Source organism: Balaenoptera musculus, chromosome 2 (genome assembly GCF_009873245.2).
Source record: "Balaenoptera musculus isolate JJ_BM4_2016_0621 chromosome 2, mBalMus1.pri.v3, whole genome shotgun sequence".
Classification (NCBI taxonomy): domain Eukaryota; kingdom Metazoa; phylum Chordata; class Mammalia; order Artiodactyla; family Balaenopteridae; genus Balaenoptera; species Balaenoptera musculus.
In genome coordinates this window covers 79,019,029-79,042,326 of record NC_045786.1, presented here as the reverse complement: position 1 = coordinate 79,042,326, position 23,298 = coordinate 79,019,029, and the positions used below count along the sequence as shown (strand labels likewise).

Sequence of the window (23,298 nt, the reverse complement as noted above, 5' to 3'; positions counted from 1 at the left end):
GACAGAATTTACTCCTTCCTTAATTCATTCAACAAATTATTGATTTGCTGAGCACCTATGATGAGCTGTAAATTTTACTAGACACCAGAGTTACAATGATTACTAGCATGCAGACCCCAACCTCAAAGAACTTTGAATGTATGAGGGAAGTCAGAACAATTAAAGAGGTAAGGTTTGTTGTGACAATCCCCCCCATGACAATTTCTAAACTTCACAGTACCTTTCAAATGAGAGTTGTAATTGTTATATCTTATTCCGCAATAATTCAAAGAATCAGCTCAAACCTCTAGCCTCTTATTGTGTAAATAAAGCCCAAAGGTGAGATGTATTTGGCTGAACTCAGTAAAAGTAAGCAGTTATTTCTAGTTTCATGGCAGCACATAACAAAGAGGACTGAACGCTTGAAGTTTTAAGTGCTGGCCCTCTATTTTGGCAGCATGACGATACTGCCTGATTTCTTTTTCCTCCTAACCATCTCTGCAACTAGAGTTAATAAGTTGGACTTAATCAAAAATTAAGGGAATAATGAGGACCAAAAGGGCAAATCGCATTGAGGTGATTTAATAAATATGATTAAGGATCTAGCACTACTACCACATAAAGTTCAGCTAACTGCTAAGCTGGTGATATTAAGAAAAGGTGCTCCCTTGGAGGCTGAGAGGTTTCTGGGCGGCTGATGCATGTCAAAATGAAATTCAAACCCAGGGAGGTGCTGCTTGTTAACGTCATTCCCCAGAGATCATAGGGTCACTCCCGTACTACCAAGCATCTTTTTTTTTAATTAATTAATTAATTAATTTTTTAACATCTTTATTGGAGTATAATTGCTTTACAATGATGTGCTAGTCTCGGTTTATAACAAAGTGAATCAGCTATACATATACATATATCCCCATATCTCCTTTTTCTTGCGTCTCCCTCCCGCCCTCCCTATCCCACCCAGCTAGGTGGTCACAAAACACCGAGCTGATCTCCCTGTGCTATGCGGCTGCTTCACACTAGCTGTTTTATATTTGGTGGTATATATAAGTCCATGCCACTCTCTCACTTCGTCCTAGCTTACCCTTCCCCCTCCCCATGTCCTCAAGTCCATTCTCTACATCTGCGTGTTTATTCCTGTCCTGCCCCTAGGTTCTTCAGAACCATTTTTTTTAGATTCCATATATATGTGTTAGCATACGGTATTTGTATTTCTCTTTCTGACTTACTTCACTCTGTATGACAGACTCTAGGTCCATCCACCTCACTACAGATAACTCAATTTCATTTTTTTTATGGCTGAGTAATATTCCATTGTATATATGTGCCACATCTTCTTTATCCATTCATCTGTCACTGGACACTTAGGTCGCTTCCATGTCCTGGCTATTGTAAATAGTGCTGCAATGAACACTGTAGTACCTGACTCTTTTTGAATTATAGTTTTCTCAGGATATATCCCAGTAGTGGGATTGCTGGGTCGTATGGTAGTTCTATTTTTAGTTTTTTAAGAAACCTCCATACTGTTCTCAATAGTGGCTGTATCAATTTACATTCCCACCAACAGTGCAAGAGTGTTCCCTTTTCTCCACACCCTCTCCAGCATTTATTATTTGTAGATTTTTTGATGATGGCCATTCTGACTGGTGTAAGGTGATACCTCATTTAAGTTTTGATTTGCATTACTCTAAAGATTAGGGATGTTGAGCATCCTTTCATGTGTTTATTGGCAATCTGTATGTCTTCTTTGGAGAAATGTCTGTTTAGGGCTTCTGCCGTTTTTTTGCTTGGGTTGTTTGTTTTTTTTGATATTGAGCTTCATGACCTGCTTATAAATTTTGGAGATCAATCCTTTGTCAGTTGCTTCATTTGCAAATATTATCTCCCATTCTGAGGGTTGTCTTTTCATCTTGTTTATGGTTTCCTTTGCTGTGCAAAAGTTTTTAAGTTTCATTAGGTCTCATTTGTTTATTTTTGTTTTTATTTCCATTTCTCTAGGAGGTGAGTCAAAAAGGATCTTGCTGTGATTTATCTCATAGAGTGTTCTGCCTATGTTTTCCTGTAAGAGTTTAATACTGTCTATCCTTACATTTAGGGTTTTAATCCATTTTGAGTTTATTTTTGTGTATGGTGTTAGAGAATGTTCTAATTTCATTCTTTTACGTGTAGCTGTCCAGTTTTCCCAGCACCACTTATTGAAGAGGCTGTCTTTTCTCCACTGTATATTCTTGCCTCCTGTATCAAAGATAAGATGACCATATGTGGGTGGGTTTATCTCTGGGCTTTCTATCCTGTTCCAATGATCTATGTTTCTGTTTTTTTGCCAGTACTATACTGTTTTGATTACTGTAGCTTTGTAGTATAGTCTGAAGTCCAGGAGTCTGATTCCTCCAGCTCCGTTTTTTTTCTCAAGATTGCTTTGCTATTAGGGCTCTTCGGTGTTTCCATACAAATTGTGAAATTTTTTGCTCTAGTTCTGTGAAAAATGTCATTGGTCGTTTGATAGGGATTGCATTGAATCTGTAGATTGCTTTGGGTAGTATAGTCATTTTCACAATGTTGATTCTTCCAATCCAAGAACATGGTATATCTCTCCATCTGTTTGTCTCATCTTTAATTTCTTTCATCAGTGTCTTATAGTTTCCTGCACACAGTTCTTTTGTCTCCTTGGGTAGGTTTATTCCTAGATATTTAATCTTTTTGTTGCAGTGGTAAATGGGAGTGTTTCCTTAATTTCTCTTTCAGATTTTCATCATTAGTGTATAGGAATACAGATTTCTGTGCATTAATTTTGTATCCTGCTACTTTATCAAATTCATTGATTAGCTCTAGTAGTTTTCTGGTAGCATGTTTAGGATTCTCTATGTATGGTATCATGTCATCTGCAAACAGTGACGGCTTTACTTCTTCTTTGCCAACTTGGATTCCTTTTATTTCTTTTTCTTCTCTGATTGCTGTGGCTAAAACTTCCAAAACTATGTTGAATAATAGTGGGAGAGTGGAAAACCTTGCCTTATTTCTGATCTCAGAGAAAATGGTTTCAGTTTTTCACCATTGAGAACAATGTTGGCTGTGGGTTTGTCATATATGGCCTTTATTATTTTGAGGTAAGTTCCATCTATAGCTACTTTCTGCAGGGTTTGTATCATCAAAGAGGTGTTGAATTTTGTCGAAAGCTTTTTCTGCATCTATTGAGATGCTCATATGGGTTTTCTCCTTTAATTTGTTAATATGGTGTATCACATTGATTGATTTGCGTATATTGAAGAATCCTTGCAATCCTGGGATAAACCCCACTTGATCATGGCGTATGATCCTTTTAATGTGCTGTTGGATTTTGTTTGCTAGTATTTCATTGACGATTATTACATCTATGTTCATCAGGGATATTGGCCTTTTGTTTTCTTTCTTTGTGACATCTTTGGTTTTGATATCAGGGTGACGGTGGCCTCGTAGAATGAGTTTTGGAGTGTTCCTCCCTCTGCTGTACTTTAGAAGAGTTTGAGAAGGATAGGTGTTAGCTCTTCTCTAAATGTTTGATAGAATTCGCCTGTGGAGCAATCTGTTCCTGGGCTTTTGTTTGTTGGAAGATTTTTAATCACAGTCCCAATTTCAGTGCTTGTGATTGGTCTTTTATATCTTCTGTTTCTTCCTGGTTCAGTTTCAGAAGGTTGTGCATTTCTAAGAATTTGTCCTTTTCTTCCAGGTTGTCCATTTTATTGGCATAGAGTTGTTTATAGTAATCTCTCATGATCCTTTGTATTTCTGCAGTGTCATTTGTTACTTCTCCTTTTTCATTTCTAATTCTATTGAGTCTTCTCCCTTTTTTTCCTGATGAGTTTGGCTAATTGTTTATCAATTTTGTTTATCTTCTCAAAGAACCAGCTCTCAGTTTTATTGATCTTTGCTATTATTTCCTTCATTTCTTTTTCATTTATTTCTGATCTGATCTTTATGATTTCTTTCCTTCTGCTAACTTTGGGGTTTTTTTGTTGTTGTTCTTCTTCTTTCTCTAATTACTTTAGGGGTAAGGTTAGGTTGTTTCTTGTTTCTTGAGGTAGGATTGTATTACTATAAACTTCCGTCTTAGAACTGCTTTTGCTGCATCGCATAGGTTTTGGGTCGTCATGTTTTCATTGTCATTTGTTTCTTGGTATTTTTTGATTTCCTCTTTGATTTCTTCAGTGATCTCTTGGTTATTAAGTAGTGTAATATTTAGCCTCATGTGTTTGTATTTTTTACAGATTTTTTCCTGTAGTTGATATCTAGTCTCATAACATTGTGGTTGGAAAAGATACTTGATACCATTTCAATTTTATTAAATTTACCAAGGCTTCATTTGTCACCCAGCATATGATCTATCCTGGAGAATGTTCCATGAGCACTTGAGGAGAAAGTGTATTCTGTTGTTTTTGGATGGAATGTCCTATAAATATCAATTAAGTCCATCTCGTTTTATGTATCATTTAAAGCTTGTGTTTCCTTATTTATTTTCCTTTTGCATGATCTGTCCATTGGTGAAAGTGGAGTGTTTAAGTCCCCTACTATGATTGTGTTACTGTCGATTTCCCCTTTTATGGCTGTTAGCATTTGCCTTATGTACTGAGGTGCTCCTACCTTGAGTGCATAAATATTTACAATTATTATATCTTCTTCTTGGATTGATCCCTTGATCATTATGTAGTATCCTTCTTTGTCTCTTGTAATAGTCTTTATTTTAAAGTCTATTTTGTCTGATATGAGAATTGCTACTCCACCTTTCTTTTGATCTCCGTTTGCATGGAATATCTTTTTCCATCCCCTCACTTTCAGTCTGTATGTGTCCCTAGGTCTGAAGTGGGTCTCTTGTAGACAGCATATATATGGGTCTTGTTTTTGTATCCATTCCACCAGTCTGTGTCTTTGGTGGAAGCATTTAATCCATTTACATTTAAGGTAATTATCGATATGTATGTTCCTATTACCATTTTCTTAATTGTTTGGGGTTTGTTATTGTATGTCTTTTTCTTCTCTTGTGTTTCGTGCCTAGAGAAGTTCCTTTAGCATTTGTTGTAAAGCTGGTTTGATGGAGCTGAATTGTCTTAGCTTTTGCCTGTCTGTAAAGGTTTTAATTTTTCCATCAAATCTGAATGAGATCATTGCTGGGTAGAGTAATCTTGGTTGTAGGTTTTTCCCTTGCATCACTTTAAATATGTCCTGCCACTCCCTTCTGGCTTGCAGAGTTTCTGCTGAAAGATCAGCTGTTAAGCTTATGGGGATTCCCTTCTATGTTATTTGTTGTTTTTCCCTTGCTGCTTTTAATATTTTTTCTTTGTATATAATTTTTGATAGTTTGATTAATATGTGTCTTGGCATGTTTGTCCTTGGTTTTATCCTGCATGGGGCTCTCTGTACTTCCTGGACTTGATTGACTACTTCCTTTCCCATATAAGGGAAGTTTTCAACTATAATCTCTTCAAATATTTTCTCAGTCCCTTTCTTTATCTCTTCTTCTTCTGGGACCCCAATAATTAGAATGTTGGTGCGTTTAATGTTGTCCCAGAGGTCTCTGAGACTGTCCTCAATTCTTTTCATTCTTTTTTCTTTATTCAGCTCTACAGTAGTTATTTCCACTATTTTCTCTTCCAGGTCACTTATCCATTCTTCTGCCTCAGTTATTCTGCTATTGATTCCTTCTAGAGAATTCTTAATTTTATTTTTTGAGTTTATCATTGTTTGTTTGCTCTTTAGGTCTTCTAGCTCCTTGTTAAACGTTTCTTGCATTTTCTCCATTCTATTTCCAAGATTTTGGAACATCTTTACTATCATTACTGTGAATTCTTTTTCAGGTAGACTGCCTATTTCCTCTTCATTTGTTTGCTCTGGTGTGTTTTTACCTTGCTCCTTTATCTGCTGTGTGTTTCTCTGTCTTCTCATTTTGCTTAACTTACTGTGTTGGGGTCTCCTTTTCGCAGGCTGCAGGTTCATAGTTCCCGTTGTTTTTGGTGTCTGCCCCCAGTAGCTGAGGTTGGTTTAGTGGGTTGTGTAGGCTTCCTGGTGGAGGGGACTAGTGCCTGTGTTCTGGTGGATGAGGCTGGATCTTGTCTTTCTGGGGGGCAGGACCACATCCAGTGGTGTGTTTTGGGGTGTCTGTGGCCTTATTATCATTTTAGGCCTCCTCTCTTCTAATGGGTGTGTTTGTGTTCCTGTCTTGCTAGTTGTTTGGCATAGGGTGTCCAGCACTGTAGCTTGCTGGTTTTTTAATGGAGCTGGGTCTTAGCGTTGAGTTAGAGGTCTCTGGGAGCACTTTTGCCGTTTGATATTATGTGGAGCTTGGAGATCTCTGCTGGACCAATGTCCTGAACTTGGCTGTCCTACCTCAGAGGCACGGACGTGACACCCAGCTGGAGCACCAATACCCTGTCAGCCACATGGCTCAGAAGAAAAGGGAGAAAGGGAGAAAGAGAGAAAGAGAGGGAGGGAGGGAGGAAGGAAGGAAGGAAGAAAGAAAGAAAATAAAAAGAAATAAAGTTATTAAAATAAAAAATAAAAATATTAGTAAAAATTTAAAAATTAGAAAGTAATTTTAAAAAAAGAAGAAAGAAAGAAGAGAGCAGCCAAACCATAAAACAAATCCACCAATGATAACAAGTGCTAAAAACTATACTAAAAAAAAGAAGAAAAAAACTGCACAGACAGAACCCTAGGACAAATGGTAGAAGCAAAGCTATACAGACAAAATCACACAAAGAAGCATACACATACACACCCACAAAATGAGAAAAAGGAAAATATATACATATATTAAAAAAAAGGAAGAGAGCAACCAAATCAATAAACAAATCTACCAATGATAATACACTCTAAATACTAAACTAAGATAAACATAAAACCAGAAACTAGTCAGTTGCATACAGCAAACCCCAAGTATACAGTTGCCCCCAATGTACACCACCTCAATTTTGGGATGATTCGTTGTCTCTTCAGGTATTCCACAGATGCAGGATACATCAGGTTGATTGTGGAGATTTAATCCGCTGCTCCTGAGGCTGCTGGGAGAGATTTCCCTTTCTCTTCTTTGTTCGCACAGCTCCCGGGGTTCAGCTTTGGATTTGGCCCTGCCTCTACGTGTAGGTCCCCTGAGGTCGTCTGTTCTTTGCTCACACAGGACGGGGTTAAAGGAGCAGCTGATTCAGGGTCTCTGGCTCGCTCAGGCCGGGGGGAGGGAAGGGCACGGATGCGGGGCAAGCCTGCGGCGGCAGAGGTCAGCGTGATGTTGCACCAGCCTGAGGCGCGCCGTGTGTTCTCCCGGGGAAGTTGTCCCTGGATCACGGGACCCTGGCAGTGGCGGGCTGCACAGGCTCCCAGGAGGGGAGGTGTGGAGAATGACGTGTGCTCGCACACAGGCTTCTTGGTGGCGGCAGCAGCCTTAGCGTACCACGCCTGTCTCTGGGGTCTGCGCTGATAGCCGCGGCTCACGCCCATCTCTGGAGATCCTTTAAGCGGCGCTCTAAATCCCCTCTCCTCGCGCACCCTGAACCAATGGTCTCTTGCCACTTAGGGAGGTCCAGACTTTTCCCCGGACTCCCTCCTGGCTAGCTGTGGCACACTAGCCCTGGGATCTGACCTCCAAAGCCCAAGCCTCAGCTCCCAGCCCCCGCCCACCCTGGCGGGTGAGCAGAGAAGCCTCTGGGGCTGGTGAGTGCTGGTTGACACCGATCCTCTGTGCAGGAATCTCTCCGCTTTGCCCTCTGCACCCCTGTTGTTGCACTCTCCTCTGTGGCTCCGAAGCTTCCCCCCAGCCGCCCCCCCCCACCCCATCTCCACCAGTGAAGGGAAAACTTTTCCTCCTTCACAGTGCCCTCCCAGAGATGCAGGTTCCATCCCTATTCTTTTGTCTCTGCTTTTTCTTTTTTCTTTTGCCCTACCCAGGTATATGGGGAGTTTCTTGCCTTTTGGGAGGTCTGAGGTCTTCTGCCAGTGTTCAGTAGGTGTTCTGTAGGAGTTGTTCCACATGTAGATGTATTTCTGATGTATTTGTGGGGAGGAAGGTGATCTCCACGTCTTACTGCTCCACCATCTTGAAGGTCTCCCCAAGCATCTTTTTAAACTAACCTTCCTCTGAACCTTAAGAAAACTTCAGGAGAGAGGATGTGAGCTACAGCCAGAGGGCAGAGAAACATTTTCTAGAATAGACCTATTTTATTGTCTTGTTGCGAACCCCCTACAATTGTTTATGCCTGCCTTAACAAACCATAGATCAATGCAGAAAGTAGTAAAACTTACTCCTTTAATCCAACCAAGCCTCCCTTTTCTCCTACTTGGCAGACTGGCCTTCAGGCACCTCATGCAGATGGCTCACTGAGGGCATTCTGTGCCCATCACTTGACGATTAACAGGTCCTCAATTCAGTTGATTGAGAAGAGTGTATTCACAGTACTGAGCAGTGGTGAGATTCAGTAATGTGAACAGCTGAAAGGCAAAGACAGAGTGAGACAGGGCAAAAAGACAGTTTTTACAGAATAAATTCTGAACATAAACTTTGTGTCTCATTTCTTCTATTCCTGAGTTATCCCTACTCTGTCCAGTTTCTTAATTGGTCAGCCGACTATAAGCCCAAAATTCCTTCACAATCAAGTTATTGAACTTGATTTTTTATGACCATTTTCAGAAGAGAATTTCTTAAAAGAATATAGTTTCTTAGATCATTGCTTTTCAGTTCTCATGTGGCCTCCCCAATGTGTCATGTGACATGACACATCATCTAGGCCTTGATTTTCCCCACCTGTAAGAAAGAAAGAAATGAACTATAGGATTTCTGAAGTTTAGTCTAGTCTAAAAATCTGTGGTTATAAGGACAAGAACCTTGTTATCAATCCATAGAGTATAAGATTAATGTATGTATTGTAGGTGAAAAAGAAAAAAAATGTTTGAGAGCAAAGAATATGTCACTCATATAAGGCTTAAAGGCTTTTTTACGAAAGTTCAGAGAAATAGAAATAGAAAAATTCATAATTTGCCATATATTCACTAACTCAAAACTACATTGAGTGAATTATAAAAGATGAGGCATTTTTTCCCTTCAGTTGTCTAGTCTGAAGAACCTAACTTAACATATCTCAAAGACATTTAGTTGATTTGAAGTACAATGACAGCTGGATTTACTGCATACACTTTTTAATTAGGATGAGAGACAGCTACTGATGTTCTTCCACTTTTCGAAACCAAGAAGTTAGGAGCATGAATTTATATAACTGTTACTTCTAGCATAACAATTCATGCACATCTTAATGGCACAAAAATGTCATAGTCTATCTCCAAAAATGATCTTATAAGTTCTTGGGGAGGTTCTCTCATAAGACGAATAAAACATAAAGAAACTAAAGACAGAGTTGCATTGGTAGATCTGGGGCATATTGTTTGCAGTAGAAAGGACCATGTGTTCTTCTATTTCTGACAACATACCATAGTATCCATGCTGAATGCTGTAGCTCTACAAAGTGATTTAGGGCATTTCAAGGAGAGTAACTTCCTGCTGGATTCACTAGGGAATTTTCACTGATTTCTCAGTCATCTATTTTAAGTTGAGCTAGGTACTTTAGGATGGATAAATTCTGGTCAAATAGAAGGGTTGGAGAGAAGTGATCTTTTCAAAATAAAAGAAATAGCAAGAGCCCAGATGAGACCATAAGAAATTGCTTGAAGCACTTCCCTGGTTGAAAGTCAGCTAGAGGGGTCAGCAGGTGCCATGATCAGATTTGGGCTTTATTAAAACAACTCTAGGAAGAGTTAGGAGGATGGAATAGAAGTGGGAAAATAGCAAAGAAGAACACAACCAGGAGATTGCAATATAGTCTGGATGAGAAAAATTCCACATCAGAAAATGAAGAGGATAGCAGAGATGGAGAAAACATTCCATAAATATTATCAATCATATTTGGTATCCAAGTGAATATGGAAGGAAGAAGGCAGAGAGGAGTCAAAGATGACTTTCATAGTTCTGCCTTAAGCGACTGCATGCTATCAATCAAATCAGAGACAATAAGAGAAATAAACTAAGGATGGACAGGTAACAAGGTCACTTTTTGATAGGTTGAGCTTGAGGTTGTCAAAGTGGAAAAGGCTAATAGGCAAATGGGAATATAGACCTGGTGCTCATGCATCCTGTTAAAGCTGTAGGTGATGATTCGGAGGTCATTAGCATAGAGGTGGGAGCTGAAGTCATAGACATAAATGTGATTGCTCAAGAACGGAATATAGAGTGGAAAAGAAAGAAGACTAGAAAGGGAAAATTGCAGGGCATTAATGTCTAAGGAGTATACAGAGGAAGAGAAGTCAACCAAAGAGATAGACAAATCATAGGCAGAAAAATAGGAGACCTAGAGAAGGTAGTCTCTAGAGAAGCAAGGAAATAAAAAGCTTGAGAAAGAGAGTAAACAACAGTATGAAAGCGGTCTGAGTAGGATAACGTCATTGGACTTAGCAATTAAGAGATCACTGGTGACATATATGTGAATATTTAAGTGGAGTATTCAGAGAAGAAACCACATGACAAAGGATTAGTGAATATGTAAGAGATAAGAAGGCAACAAATTTTACACTTACATTGTGAGCAGTTTAAAGGCCAAGAGAAGAAAAAATATTAGCTAGATGTCAATAAGAAGGTAGTTACAAATAAGTTGGCTTTTTCCTTTATTACTTGCTTACTTTTTATGTTAACATAAATGCTATTTGAGTATGATTTATAGGATGGGGTAATAGAAATAACAATGGAAGAATGAAGATAGGGATATTTGATGGAACAAAATCCAAAAGAAGAAACTAAGAGCTCAAGTTGAACATTTTACTTGGAAACGAGGCTTTCTTTTTTTTATATATATATATAGAAATAGTGGTGAAGTTTGCATTTTCTGGAAAAATCTTGAAGAAGATGTGAAACCCACCAGACTAATGACCAAATTTTGGATGCTGTAAAGATAAGGGCCAGGGGAGTGATAGACCTTCCTAATCTACACTTCTTTAGATGAGCAAATAATAGAACCCTAACACTGATGAGGTGAACATGAGGAAAGGCAGCCTAGTAGCCTGTAGAAAAGAGAAAGGAAATGAGATAGTAATGAAGACTGTGGAAAAGGAATACAATTCACACAAAAGGCCCTGAACTTCTTCCATAGGAAGTCTTTATTTTTCAGTAGTTTGTATTGTGCTATCTAAAGTGTTTAAGTTCCACTTTCCAACTCAATATTTATATCTTTGTCAAGAGCTTGACAGTTGGTTTAACAATGACTGTTATAAGAGGTTGAAATAACATATACTCTCTATAGGTCCATTAGGGAAAGAATTTATGCTAGGGAAAAAAATATACAGTGGGGGTATAGTAACCATATTTTTAGAACCAAACAAATATCAGGACATAATCTGACATGGTCTGGCAATGACACAAAAACTTGAAATTAGGACTAACTTGGTAGTTCCAGAATATGTGGTTGCTAAGGAATGAAAGATTTCAAATGCAAAAGTATTCTATTAATAGTCAATGCAAAGTATCAGTCTAAGGAGAAGGAGCACTCTGGATATCAAGATTCCCTTTGAGGGAATCATTTCATGCTTCTTGCTGCCCTCACCTCCTTCCTCAAATATTTGGTAAATGCCTAGGCTTGCAGGGACAGACACTCAGGAGAGAAAGTTAAGTAAGATAGAGTTTAGTGGGAGAGATAGATTCATAGGAGAACAGTTAAAAGAGAGGGCTGTATAGACAGTAAGAGTGCACAGCAGAGTTAGTACAGAAACTAGAGCCACTGACTGCCTGGGGTGAGTGACATCTGGGGTCAGATTTGTAAAAGGAGGTGATAAGTAAATTGTCTTTTAAAGGAAAAGTAGAAGTGAGCCTTGAGGACAAAAAACTGCAAAGATATTTTGCCTTCTAGCTATCTCTTCCAGAAGTCATTCATATTACCACAGCTCAATAGTGTAAAATATCTCAGTGGTGTAAATAACTTTGCCAGCCAAGTTGTTCAGGTACACTTGCTAATACAGTTTCTAATTTAAACTAAATTTATTAACCTTGACTTCTGAATGCTTGAAATATTATCTTTTTTCTTTTTTCTCTTTGTTTCTCTTTTTGCTTTTAATAAGTCTAAAATACAAAAAAAGGCGCAAGTTACTTTTGATGTTTGATGTCATATTCCTTACAGAACTAAGCTAAGTTTTAAACATTTGTGAAAAAAATTACGTAGCTTTTTACCTTTCCAAGGTAGCCAATAATTTGTAAAATATGCTATTGGTAATTTAGGCAATAAATTCTCAATGCCAAATTATTATTTCTTACAAACTTTAGGGAGTTTGTAGGAGTAAGGAAATTTTTCTCAATTTGGACACATAAAGAAATGCAGAAGAACTCAAGAATTGGCAAATTTGCTGGCCAAAGAGATTGTTTTATAATTAGATGGGTATGCTATTTATGCCCTGTATTACAAAAGACCTGCAATTTGCATATTTGCCTCAAAATTACTGTTCCTATTTTAATGGTTTAATCATATGATTTAGATCAGATAAATATCAAATACCTAACTGAAACTAAAGCTTTTCTGGGGTTGTTTTTTTTTTTTTTTTTCCTGTTTATATGACAGAGGCATTCTGTCTGTACCTGCTTAGAAACTCATGCTTCTCTCAGGAAATGAAAACTGTCATCCAATATTTAAATCGCTGTATTTTGACAGTTTCAGATTTTCAAGTAATAACCAATTATTTGATAGGAAATTTCCATTCACAAAATACCTAAGGTAGACTAAAATGATTCATAAGAAAAGAGCATAATTTCATCCAACTGACCTACCTAACCATTTTTGTATGACTTTAAAGTAATTGTCTTAACAGGTGAACAAACTAAGTCAATCTGCATATCAAACTAATATGGAAACAAAATACATACTTTAAATAAGAAGCAACCCAATTTCCTGAAGAAAACCCTACTGTCAGAGCCATTCCTTGGAGGTGGCAGATATGTGGGTGGGGAACAACCACCTATCACGGTTTAACACGGAGTGGGGCATGAAGAAAATTCTATGGGAGGTCTTCTCTCATTTTCTGTTCCCAAACATTTTTATCCAAGTGAAGTTGGTCTAAAATTGGTATTAGGATAATAGCAAGAACATGTGATAAAAAACATTCGGCTTACAAGGTTCCCTAGGATTGGGGTGGGCAGTTCACATATGTTTTCTTGGTTAAGGGTTGGGGAGATATGTTTTATTAGGCTAATTATGTTTAAATGCACATCAGTGTCAGGGCTATATAAAAATAGGTAATATCTAATTGTTTTTCTGAATCACTGCCTTGTAACTGGTTATAGCTGAATGGAACTCTCAAAGTATGAGACTTAGGGATATTGTAAGTTTCCAACTGCTAGAGAAGTCTGCATGTGTTAAGGTGGCCTGTGCATGAGTGGGTAATCTCCTATGACAGAGACAGAAAAAAATTAGTCCAGAAGAATCACATTGGCTCTGATAAAGGGGCGGAAACTAACCAATCCTGAAATCACCTAGATTTGAGTGAAAATTGACATTAAGGGTTGGTTTGACATAACCAGTAAAGTATCATATGTCAAATGCAATCTTTGGTTTCTACTCCAATGTTTTTAATCAAGTTAGCATAACATAGAGCTACCCAGATGCTGAGGTGTGTAAATAATACTTCTTCCTAATAGTTTCTTAGTATTAGAAAATGTTCTTGGAGGATTATAAGATTTATGACCAGTGTATTCTATTAGGGACACTTTTTGGTCCTGGGTTGCCTCCCAGGAGTTTAAACTGATTTGGGTCATATATGAATTTGGTGTTCTTAGGTTCTCTTGTTTATACCAAGTCCTCCTTTAATTTTCTCTACTCCCCAAAGTTGTCTTCATCCTATGCCCCTCTCTTCAACAATAGTTCAGCTTGGGCAAGCACTATAGGTACTAATGGTAGGAAATTGAATCTCTGAAGACTCAAAGGAAGATTGGCTTAAATTTCAGAGAATATTCTAGGTTTCCCTTTACATGAATTTCTATCAGCTAGATACAGTACATCTATTATAAGTCATTCTATTTTGACAACTAGTTTGCAAAAATTAAATTAACAAACAGGATAAAATTTTCTAAATGCTGGTAAAGTTTGTGTTCATCCTTTAATTATAAAAAAATACTGCCACGTTAATAGTTTGATGTTTTATTTGTGTTCATTTATAATATGTTATTTTCTAATATTGATTGATATTATTTTAGCACTGAAATCAGTTAAAAAGAATAATTGGCTTTTACATTGTAAGAATAAGCATAAAATGTCCTCTTGATTTAATTATTTTTCTTTTGCCCCTCCCCCCAAGCGAAAATTTTAAAAATAAATAAATAAAATGGGAAACTTTGAATCTTGAACTCTGAGTTACCCATTGGCATCCAGGAAGAAAAGTTAGCCCTGTCACCTCCAGAGAAACACACTGGAGCAATAGGATAATTGTTTATTACTTTTAATTCCATACTTGGAAAAATAAGGCAAAACACAACATGCAAAAATTAATTTTTAGCCATTTTTAAAGTTTTCAGTGGGCGTATTTATTTACAGGGATATTAAAAATGAAAATATATTTTCAAGCAACACGTATGTTCAACTAATGTATAACCAGTTTTCTAAGTTATGAAGTTGTCAAGTTCTGTAGGATATTTTGTCATGCCTTGCATCCCACTGCTGTAACCAACAAAGGCTTTGCTTTCTAGCTCTTTTTTGTATGCATGCTATGCATTTCAATCAATTTTTTCAAATGTAAGAACTCTTCTGGTTTCATTAGAATTATCTAAATTTTGCATTTGATTTCAAAGGTTGAAAAAAAGAAAGGAAAGAAAACAGTATATGTATGCTATATTGTTTGAAGTTTGCCTTGTAATAAGCAAAATGTTCTAAGAGATAAAAGGCATGCTCTCTCAGAACTCCAAAGTAATATTGTTTATGGTCTCTTTGCAGCTAGATCCTGAAGCTAGTACTATTCTAAAAGAACTTCAGGTTAAACTCAGTGGGGTTCTGGATGAGCTCAGTGTCACTTACGGTGAAAGGTAAGTGGCCTAAGTAATTATTATCCAAATGTATTAGGTTCCATTTAATGATAATCATGCCTTCAACACTGTCTCTCTCCTCTGTCTAAATCCGTTTAACTTCAAGACTCAATCTAAGCATCACCTCCTCTGGAAAATCTTCTATGACCCTGCGATTTTATAGTGATGTCTTGCTGCTTGCTCCCCAGAACTCCTGCTCCCCAGTATCCTGCAGTTGAGTAGCACTTACAACACTATGCTCTAAGTTCTGGTTAACTTTCCTCTTTCCCTCTCTTTATTGTATGTTTCTTAACATCTCATTCTTATTTGCAATTCTAGTGTTTAGAGCATAGCAATTGGCTGTTGAAAGAATAGAGGGAGGAAGGAAGGCAGGGAGAAGATCCTCACATGTATAACAAGTATGAGTTGTGTTCATGCCATACATATCAGTGTGGTTTCACTTCCAAAGAACTGAACTCTTAACCCCATAACTGAATTAAGTCAGGATGATTTATTTTAGGCTTTAGAAATGTTAATGCAATTAACTCATGGGAAACTACTGACATATCTATGTTTTGTCTTTTTTTTTTTTTAATTAACTTTGCTTGCCTATGGTGTGGTTCTAAAGAATGAGAAGTTCATCCTAGATAAAATTCATTTTGGACCTATAGGAAAAAGCCATCATCTCATCAGCAAATGTTAAAATAGATTAGAATTAATCCCTTATCGGTCATATCATTTGCAAATATTTTCTCCCATTCAGTAGGTTGTCTTTTCATTTTGTTGATGGTTTCCTCTGCTGTGCAAAAGTTTTTAAGTTTAATGAGGTCCCATTTGTTTATTTTTGCTTTTATTTCCTTTACTTCAGGAGACAGATCCAAAAAATATTGCTGTGATTTATGTCAAAGAGTGTTCTGCCTATGTTTTCCTCTAAGAGTTTTATAGTATCCAGTCTTATATTTAGGTCTTTAATCCATTTTGAGTTTATTTTTGTATATGGTATTAGAGAATGTTCTAATTTCATTCTTTTACATGTAGCTGTCCAGTTTTCCCAGCACCACTTATTGAAGAGACTCTCTTTTCTCCATTGTGTACTCTCGCCTCCTTTGTCATAGACTAATTGACCATAAGTGCATGGGTTTATTTCTGGGCTTTCTGTCCTTTTCCATTGATCTATGTGTCTGTTTTCATGCCAGTACCATCCTGTATTGATTACTGTAGCTTTGTAGTATAGTCTGTAGCATAGTCTGAAGTCTGGGAGCATGATTCCTCCAGCTCTGCTCTTTCTCAAGATTGCTTTGGCTATTCATGGTCTTTTGTGTTTCCATAAAAATTTAAAAATTTTTTGTTTCAGTTGTGTCAAAAATGCCATTGGTAATTTGATAGAGTTTGCATTGAATCTGAAGATTGCCTTGGGTAGTATGGTCATTTTAACAATATTGATTCTTCCAATCCAAGAACACAGTATCTTTCCACCTGTTTGTGTGGTCTTTGATTTCTTTCAGCATCTTATAGTTTTTGGAGTACAGGAATTTTGCCTCGTTAGGTAGGTTTATTCCTATGTGGGTTTTTTTTGTTTTTGTTTTTGTTTTTAATGCAATGGTAAATCAAACACATTTTTGATGAGGTTCATTAATTTCATACAGAATTTGCTTTAAATATGAGTTCAATCAATGTTGACTTATTATTTGAAGCTATGTCTTCAGTTCTCAAATAAGACTGAAATTTACTCTTATGGAGAGGGCTAGTTATCTCTTTGAATCCCAGTCATCACTTATTAGTGTGTTTTGGAAAGATACATGCTTAACACACATTCATTGATTAGTTTTGCCACTCTTAAATCCGAAAGACTAAAACAAAAAAGACACTGAAAGTATCATATTTTTTCTCAAATGTAGAAATGAGGCAAAGTAAAGAAAAATCCTATGCTTGGACTTCTCTTCAGTATCAGAGGTGTGTTCATTATTTTCATGGAGCCCCCTCTCATAGTGTAAGTGCTGGGCCAGATGCAGTCTTGATGTATTGAGCTTTTAGGGTCATAGCTCTGCCTTCTGCTTTGTGTTGTTAGCTGACCTGGATGATCCTGCTTACTTGGCCTAAATGTTAATAAGCAATTTGAAGTTTCTGCTTACAAGGAGTTGGAGAGGCAGACATTGTCCCAGAGATTTGGGGGCTCATTGGCTCTGACTTGGGGTGACACTTAGAGGCTTACCTCTCTTTATTCTAGTTGTAAATTGATATGTGATTAGCAGAAGGACTGTTGCCTTCAGCTACAAAGGCAAAAATAGAGATTATTTAGCAAAGTTAAGGGGAGAAAAAAGGGGTCAGGAATAGCTAGAGGCGTTCAGAACCTTATGGGAAATAAGATGATTAAACAGAATAGAAACTATAATTAAATAAAAAAAGGATATTCAAATTATCTTCTGTTTTGTTTAAGATTGGGGAATATTCAGGTTACAAAGGCTGTAATGTGTATTATGATTGGAAAAACTTAGCAAACTTCCGTTATGAAATAAGGAGAGATGCCCTTAGGAGGGCACTTGAAGTACTTTAGTCATATGAAGTCAGCTATTTTAACCTAGATATTGAAACTCCTTGTTACCCTGTTTGTACTTCTTCATTATTTTTTAAATATAGCTCTAAGAGAGCTAGGATTATTGAAATAAACAGCCTACATGTCATGCTTTCCTTATAAAAAGAATAATTATTATATCTTTGTTGCCATAGATTTATTTCCCATACTGCCAACCAGGTCTGCATCACACACTCAGGGTGGGTGGGAAGTCCATAATGATCAGTGTGATCATGCTGTGAAGTCAAACTGGATAATTTCATGCTGGACTTCATGCTGTGAAGTCAAACTGAATCCACCCTTCTTACAGTCTAAATTAGTGGTCTAGGGTTTTATAGTTAAGTGCATAATTAATTGCCCCAAATCCATTTCATCTGCTGTTATTAAAACCCACAATTAAATTATTCTACCCTATGTAGCTGGTAGGGTGATTTTTCAGGAAAGTCAGGACAGAGCCAAAGCAAACATTTGAAGCCCAGGTCCCCAGGTTCCTGATAACATGCGCAGGGCACCCACCTGGGAACTGAGACTAAGCAATAGGACTTCAATGATATCTTAAGGATGTTCTTAACGTTTTCAAAACCTGTGCCACTTAGGTTTCTGCTTACACACATTTTGCAGCTTGGTTTTTTGATTTATTACATTTCTTTTAATGATATCTTTGATGCCAGTGGCTGGCTGGATTAAGTAGACTAAAAATTTAGGAATATTTCATAAGATTTCTTCTGTGTGTTTGGCATCTTGAGTGATCACAGAGTCTGTCATTATTACCTGGTACTGCTGATTAATAAAAACTTTTCAACTATAAAATGGATAGGAAAAAAAGACTCTTTAGGTGAATTTACCAAAAATTGATAGAGACAAAAGATTTTCAGGTCAAATGCAGGTGTTGATTCACCCTGGATTCATGCTAAGGTAGAATGTCATTCTCTTTATTCTCTGGTAATCCTCCCTCCATATGCCTCATCCCCCCACACAGAGCTGGCTTCTGGTGGGTGTTTACCATATGGGTCTGTTGTAGGAACCTGTTTGTACATTTTTGGATCATGAGTATCATACCTTCTGCTCAGTCTATCCTCCACCCCAGTACACTGATTTGAGAATAAGTTCAAAATATTTCAAAGGTGATTATTACTACAGTCAGCAGGATCACTGATGCCCAGTGGTAAATCAACTAGGTCAAGTTTTCCAACATTATTTACCTTTCCTTTCTCTTGCCCCAAGTATCTACCACCACTACCCTTCACTAAATACACCCACCACCATCACCCCCTTCTCACCTTCTTCACTACCCACAATGCCACCCTCCCCCCCAACCACTACCTGACAAAAGTCCAAAGGCAGGTCCAGCCAGAAAAAAGCCAAATGGTCAGGCATTCAGCTTCCTTTGAACCTAAACCTGAAACAGCATATTCCATTGAATGAGATAAATACACAGAGAGCCAAGAAATGAGCCACATCCACAGAGGCAAACTGAGATCCAAGGATCAAAGAACCAAATGCAGAGGAACAAAAATGGTGATATCACTAGTAAAGAAAGTCACAGAGAAGTCAGGAGCCAAAGATGGAAACAGCCAAAACACAATGGTAGAAGTAGAATCAGGCCTTGATTACATGCTCAAAAATACGGACCAATATTTATAAACCTGCTATATCAGGAGCAAGAAAAATGCCCGAGTTGTGATCATTTAAAATACATCAAAGATTTCCCATATTAGGTGGCAAAACCAAAAACTAGAAAAATGAAATATTTAACAACAGACTAACTATAATATTTTTATAATGTAAATTCAAAAATAAAGGGTCAAATATGTGCCATAAGAATAAGGAATTTTATCTGTTTTGTTCATTGATGTATCCTAGTAACTGAGACTGGCACACATTAAGTATTAATTAAACATATAGAATGCATACATACATTAATAAATATTTATATTCTTTCTATTTAATGAATAATGACAGCATTATATAGTGAAACTTCCTAAACCTCTATATAAAATGTGAGGAATTGATGCATTTGGATCCTTCTTAAATAACATGAACTGTGTAATCATTGTGTGTGGAGAAAGAGGAATGGGACTGACTTGATTTCAATACTAAAATCAACTCCCTCCTTCTCATCACCATTCCTGGGATTTTATTTACCCCCATTATCCTAACTGGCTTTTTTCTTGCCTGCCTGAATGTGTATTATAATTACTCCTATTGTTGGAGGTATGAAAGTAACAGACAACATAGAGAAATTGTAGATATGCTGAAGTTCTCCACTATTTAAATCTCTTACTATTTGCTGCTGCTTAGGTAGGAACCACCAAAATTGGTGTAGAGGATGTAAGGAATGAAAACAGTAATTCTAAGGCTTACTCTTCACAGACTTAGTTAATCTTTTTTCTAATCTTTCCTTGACTGCTTGCCTGTGTTGGGTTAACAGTGTACTTAATAAATAATTTAATGTTGGATTGTGTTTATTTGCTGTTAACTGTCAGTATAATATCAGTTACTGATGTAAGCTTATGCAAGGAGAAATATTTCTTATTACTCATATTAACATTATTGCTTCTATTGGTTAATAGGTTAGTCCAGTGTAAAACTAGGGGTTGATTTGCTTATTGGTGATATTAAGATAAAGTTATTGTTGAGCTTGAATGCTTTCCTAATTGGTGGAGCTTTTAAGCCAACTATGGTGTTGTTTATTTACTCTCTAGATAAGGTTGTATCCATTTCTAAAAAGCTATACCTTTTTAGATTAACGTTTAAAACTACATTAAAATTTCTATTTTTTTTAAATGTTTAATTAATTAATTTATTTATTTATTTATTTATGGCTGTGTTGGGTCTTCGTTTCTGTGCGAGGGCTTTCTCTAGTTGTGGCAAGTGGGGGCCACTCTTCATCGCGGTGCGCGGGCCTCTCACCATCGCGGCCTCTCTTATTGCGGAGCACAGGCTCCAGATGCGCAGGCTCAGTAGTTGTGGCTCACGGGCCTAGTTGCTCCACGGCATGTGGGATCTTCCCAGACCAGGGCTCGAACCCGTGTCCCCTGCATTGGCAGGCAGATTCTCAACCACTGCGCCACCAGGGAAGCCCCAAAATTTCTAATTTTGGGGTAATTTTTAAAGTTATTTAAGCTAAGATTTTTTTCTTGGACAACCAGCTGTCACCAGGCTCATTAGGCTCGTCACCTCTGCTTATAAACCTTCCCACTATTTTGCTACATAAATGAGTTTGTTCTACAAACTGTTCATAAGTAGCTCATCTGGTTTCGGGGTATTTAGCTAAGTTCTCTTTGTTAAATGTTTCCTAGTTAAATCATTATGCAAAATGTTAAAGGGGTAAACTTTGCTTTTTATTACTTGTAATGCTTTTTTCATCATTCCCTTACGGTGCTTTCTCTATAGCGCCAAAGGTTGTTTTAAATTTCTATCTCCTGTACTTTAAATGCTGAGTGAACGATTTATTTAATTTGCTCGTGTTAGTAAAATTTGTGGAAGTTTCGGCTAGAGTTGTTCAAAGTATTCATAGATTATGAAATCCCCTAGGTGTAAACAAGATGCTTTTATTTAAGCTATTTTTTGATTGATCCAAGCACACTTTCCAGTATGCTTACCCTGTTACAACTTGTCTCCTCTCATATAGTTGGTGTTTGTTAATAGGTTATAGAAAGTTGTTATAATACTTGAGGATAGTGACGGGCGGTGTGTGTGTGCCTCATGGCCTTGTTCAACTAAGCACTCTATTCTTAAGTTACTACTAAATCCTCCTTTGGTTTTTAGTTTTCATAAAAACTTTCGTGTGTGAGAAGTACATTCTCGAAACAGAAAATGTAGCCCATTTCTTCCTATCCCATAGGTTACACCTTGACCTAACTTTTTATGTATAATATTTATGCTTACTTTTATTCCTTCTTAGGGTTTGCTGAAGATGGCGGTGTATACACTGAATTAGCAAAGCTTGGTGAGGTTTATCGGGGTTTATCGATTATAGAATAGGCTCCTCTAGAGGGGTGTGAAGCATCGCCAAGTCCTTTGAGTTTTAAGCTGCTGCCAGTAGTACTCTGGTGAATAATTTTGTTATTATAATTAGGGTTTAGGGCTAAGCATAGTGGGGTATCTAATCCCAGTTTGGGTCTTAGCTGTCGTGTAATCAGGAAATATTAAGGTCACTTTCATAGTTTATTTTAGCTATGGCTTTTTAGGGTTTAGTTAGAATTTAACTTTATTTTTTATTACTCTTTAACAGGGTTTACGCCAGTTTTCTATTAATTTGGATTAATCGTATGACCAAGGCGGCTGGCACGAAGTTTACCAACCCTAGATAATGTAACTTAGTTGAACTTTCATTTATGGCTTAATTTTTATCACTGCTGTTTCCCATGGGGGTGTGGTTAAGCAAGGTGTTATGAGCTACTACTATTAGTGTGCTTGATACCTGCTCCATTTAATAGTAATGATTTAGAGAGCATTCTCACTGGGGTGCAGATGCTTGCATGTGTAATTTTATTAAAAACTAATAGAAAGGCTGGGAACAAACCTATGGAGTTATTAAACTCATCTAGGCATTTTCAGTGCCTTGCTTTAGAATTTAAGCTACATTAACAAGTTGTGTTTATATAATGATGTAACGTATATAGGTGTCCTGTATAATTTATGTTAGATTTAGTATGAAAATTTTAATGAAAATGGCTGATATAGATCTAGGGAGATGTCTGTCTATATAAGTGGTATATATCTAAGTAATTCATTGGTACGATTAGGGTTTATTTTCCAGGTCTATCTTACTTTGAGCACTGAAATGTTCACGCTGTTGGATAGATTAATTAAATTCTATGTATTTATATATTTCTGTCTTGTTTTGGGGGGTTGGTGGGGTATTATAGGCATGTAGAGCATAGGGTTTAAGTGGGGGAGGGTCATGGGGGGTTGTTAAACAGGTCATTTATCTGTTCAACACGTTTAATAGGGGTGGGTGGAAGGAGGATGGTCCATTGATACATTCAGCCAATATTTCTTGAGGAACTCATAGTGTGGGTATATAACACTGAAAAAAACGGTCCTGACCTCATGGAGCTTATGTTCTATTTGGAGCAATAGACAACAAACAAATAGATAAAAACTATGTAATGTGTCAGATAATGGAGAATGCAATAAAGAACTGTAAGGAAATGGAGAATGATAGGAATTTCATTGCAGGTGGAGTATTTATGAAAGACTTTTCTGAGGAGGTGACATTTGGCTTATGCCTGTAATAAGTGAAGGACTAACAGACCTATGAGAAGTTGCATGGGGGAGGGAACATAACAGTGGCCATGAGATAAGTGTCCTCAGAGAATTCTAAGGACACCAGGGAGACTACTGTGGCGGGACTGCAATGAAGCAGAGGGAATAGTGGCAAGAAATGACATCAGGGAGGTTTCCAGGGCCAGAATATGTTGGGATTTAATTAACTCCATGAAATACATTCTAGGCTTTTCTTTTTTTTTCAGTGGATCTGGAAGCCATTGAAGGTTTTTAGCAAGAGAGGAACATGATCTGGTTTCTATTTTAAAAGATACCTGTAGAGGGTTGAACAGAGAGATAATGTAGGAAATTATTACACAATTTCAGGTGAAAGATAATGGTGGCTTGGTCTGCAGTAGCTTTGTGGAAGTAATAATAGATCCTCAGATTTAATATACTTTATAAAGATTTGCTGACGAATTGGATGTTGAAAATT

At 37.2% G+C, this 23,298-nt stretch overlaps 1 protein-coding gene across 1 annotated transcript in view; it reads left to right on the top strand.

Annotated features, from left to right (window-relative positions):
• The window catches only part of UNC13C (unc-13 homolog C), a 591,483-nt gene that overhangs the window by 494,035 nt on the left and 74,150 nt on the right, over nt 1-23,298 (top strand). The window contains 1 exon segment of the mRNA XM_036844585.1: nt 14,949-15,037. Coding sequence (XP_036700480.1) covers nt 14,949-15,037 — 89 coding nt within the window.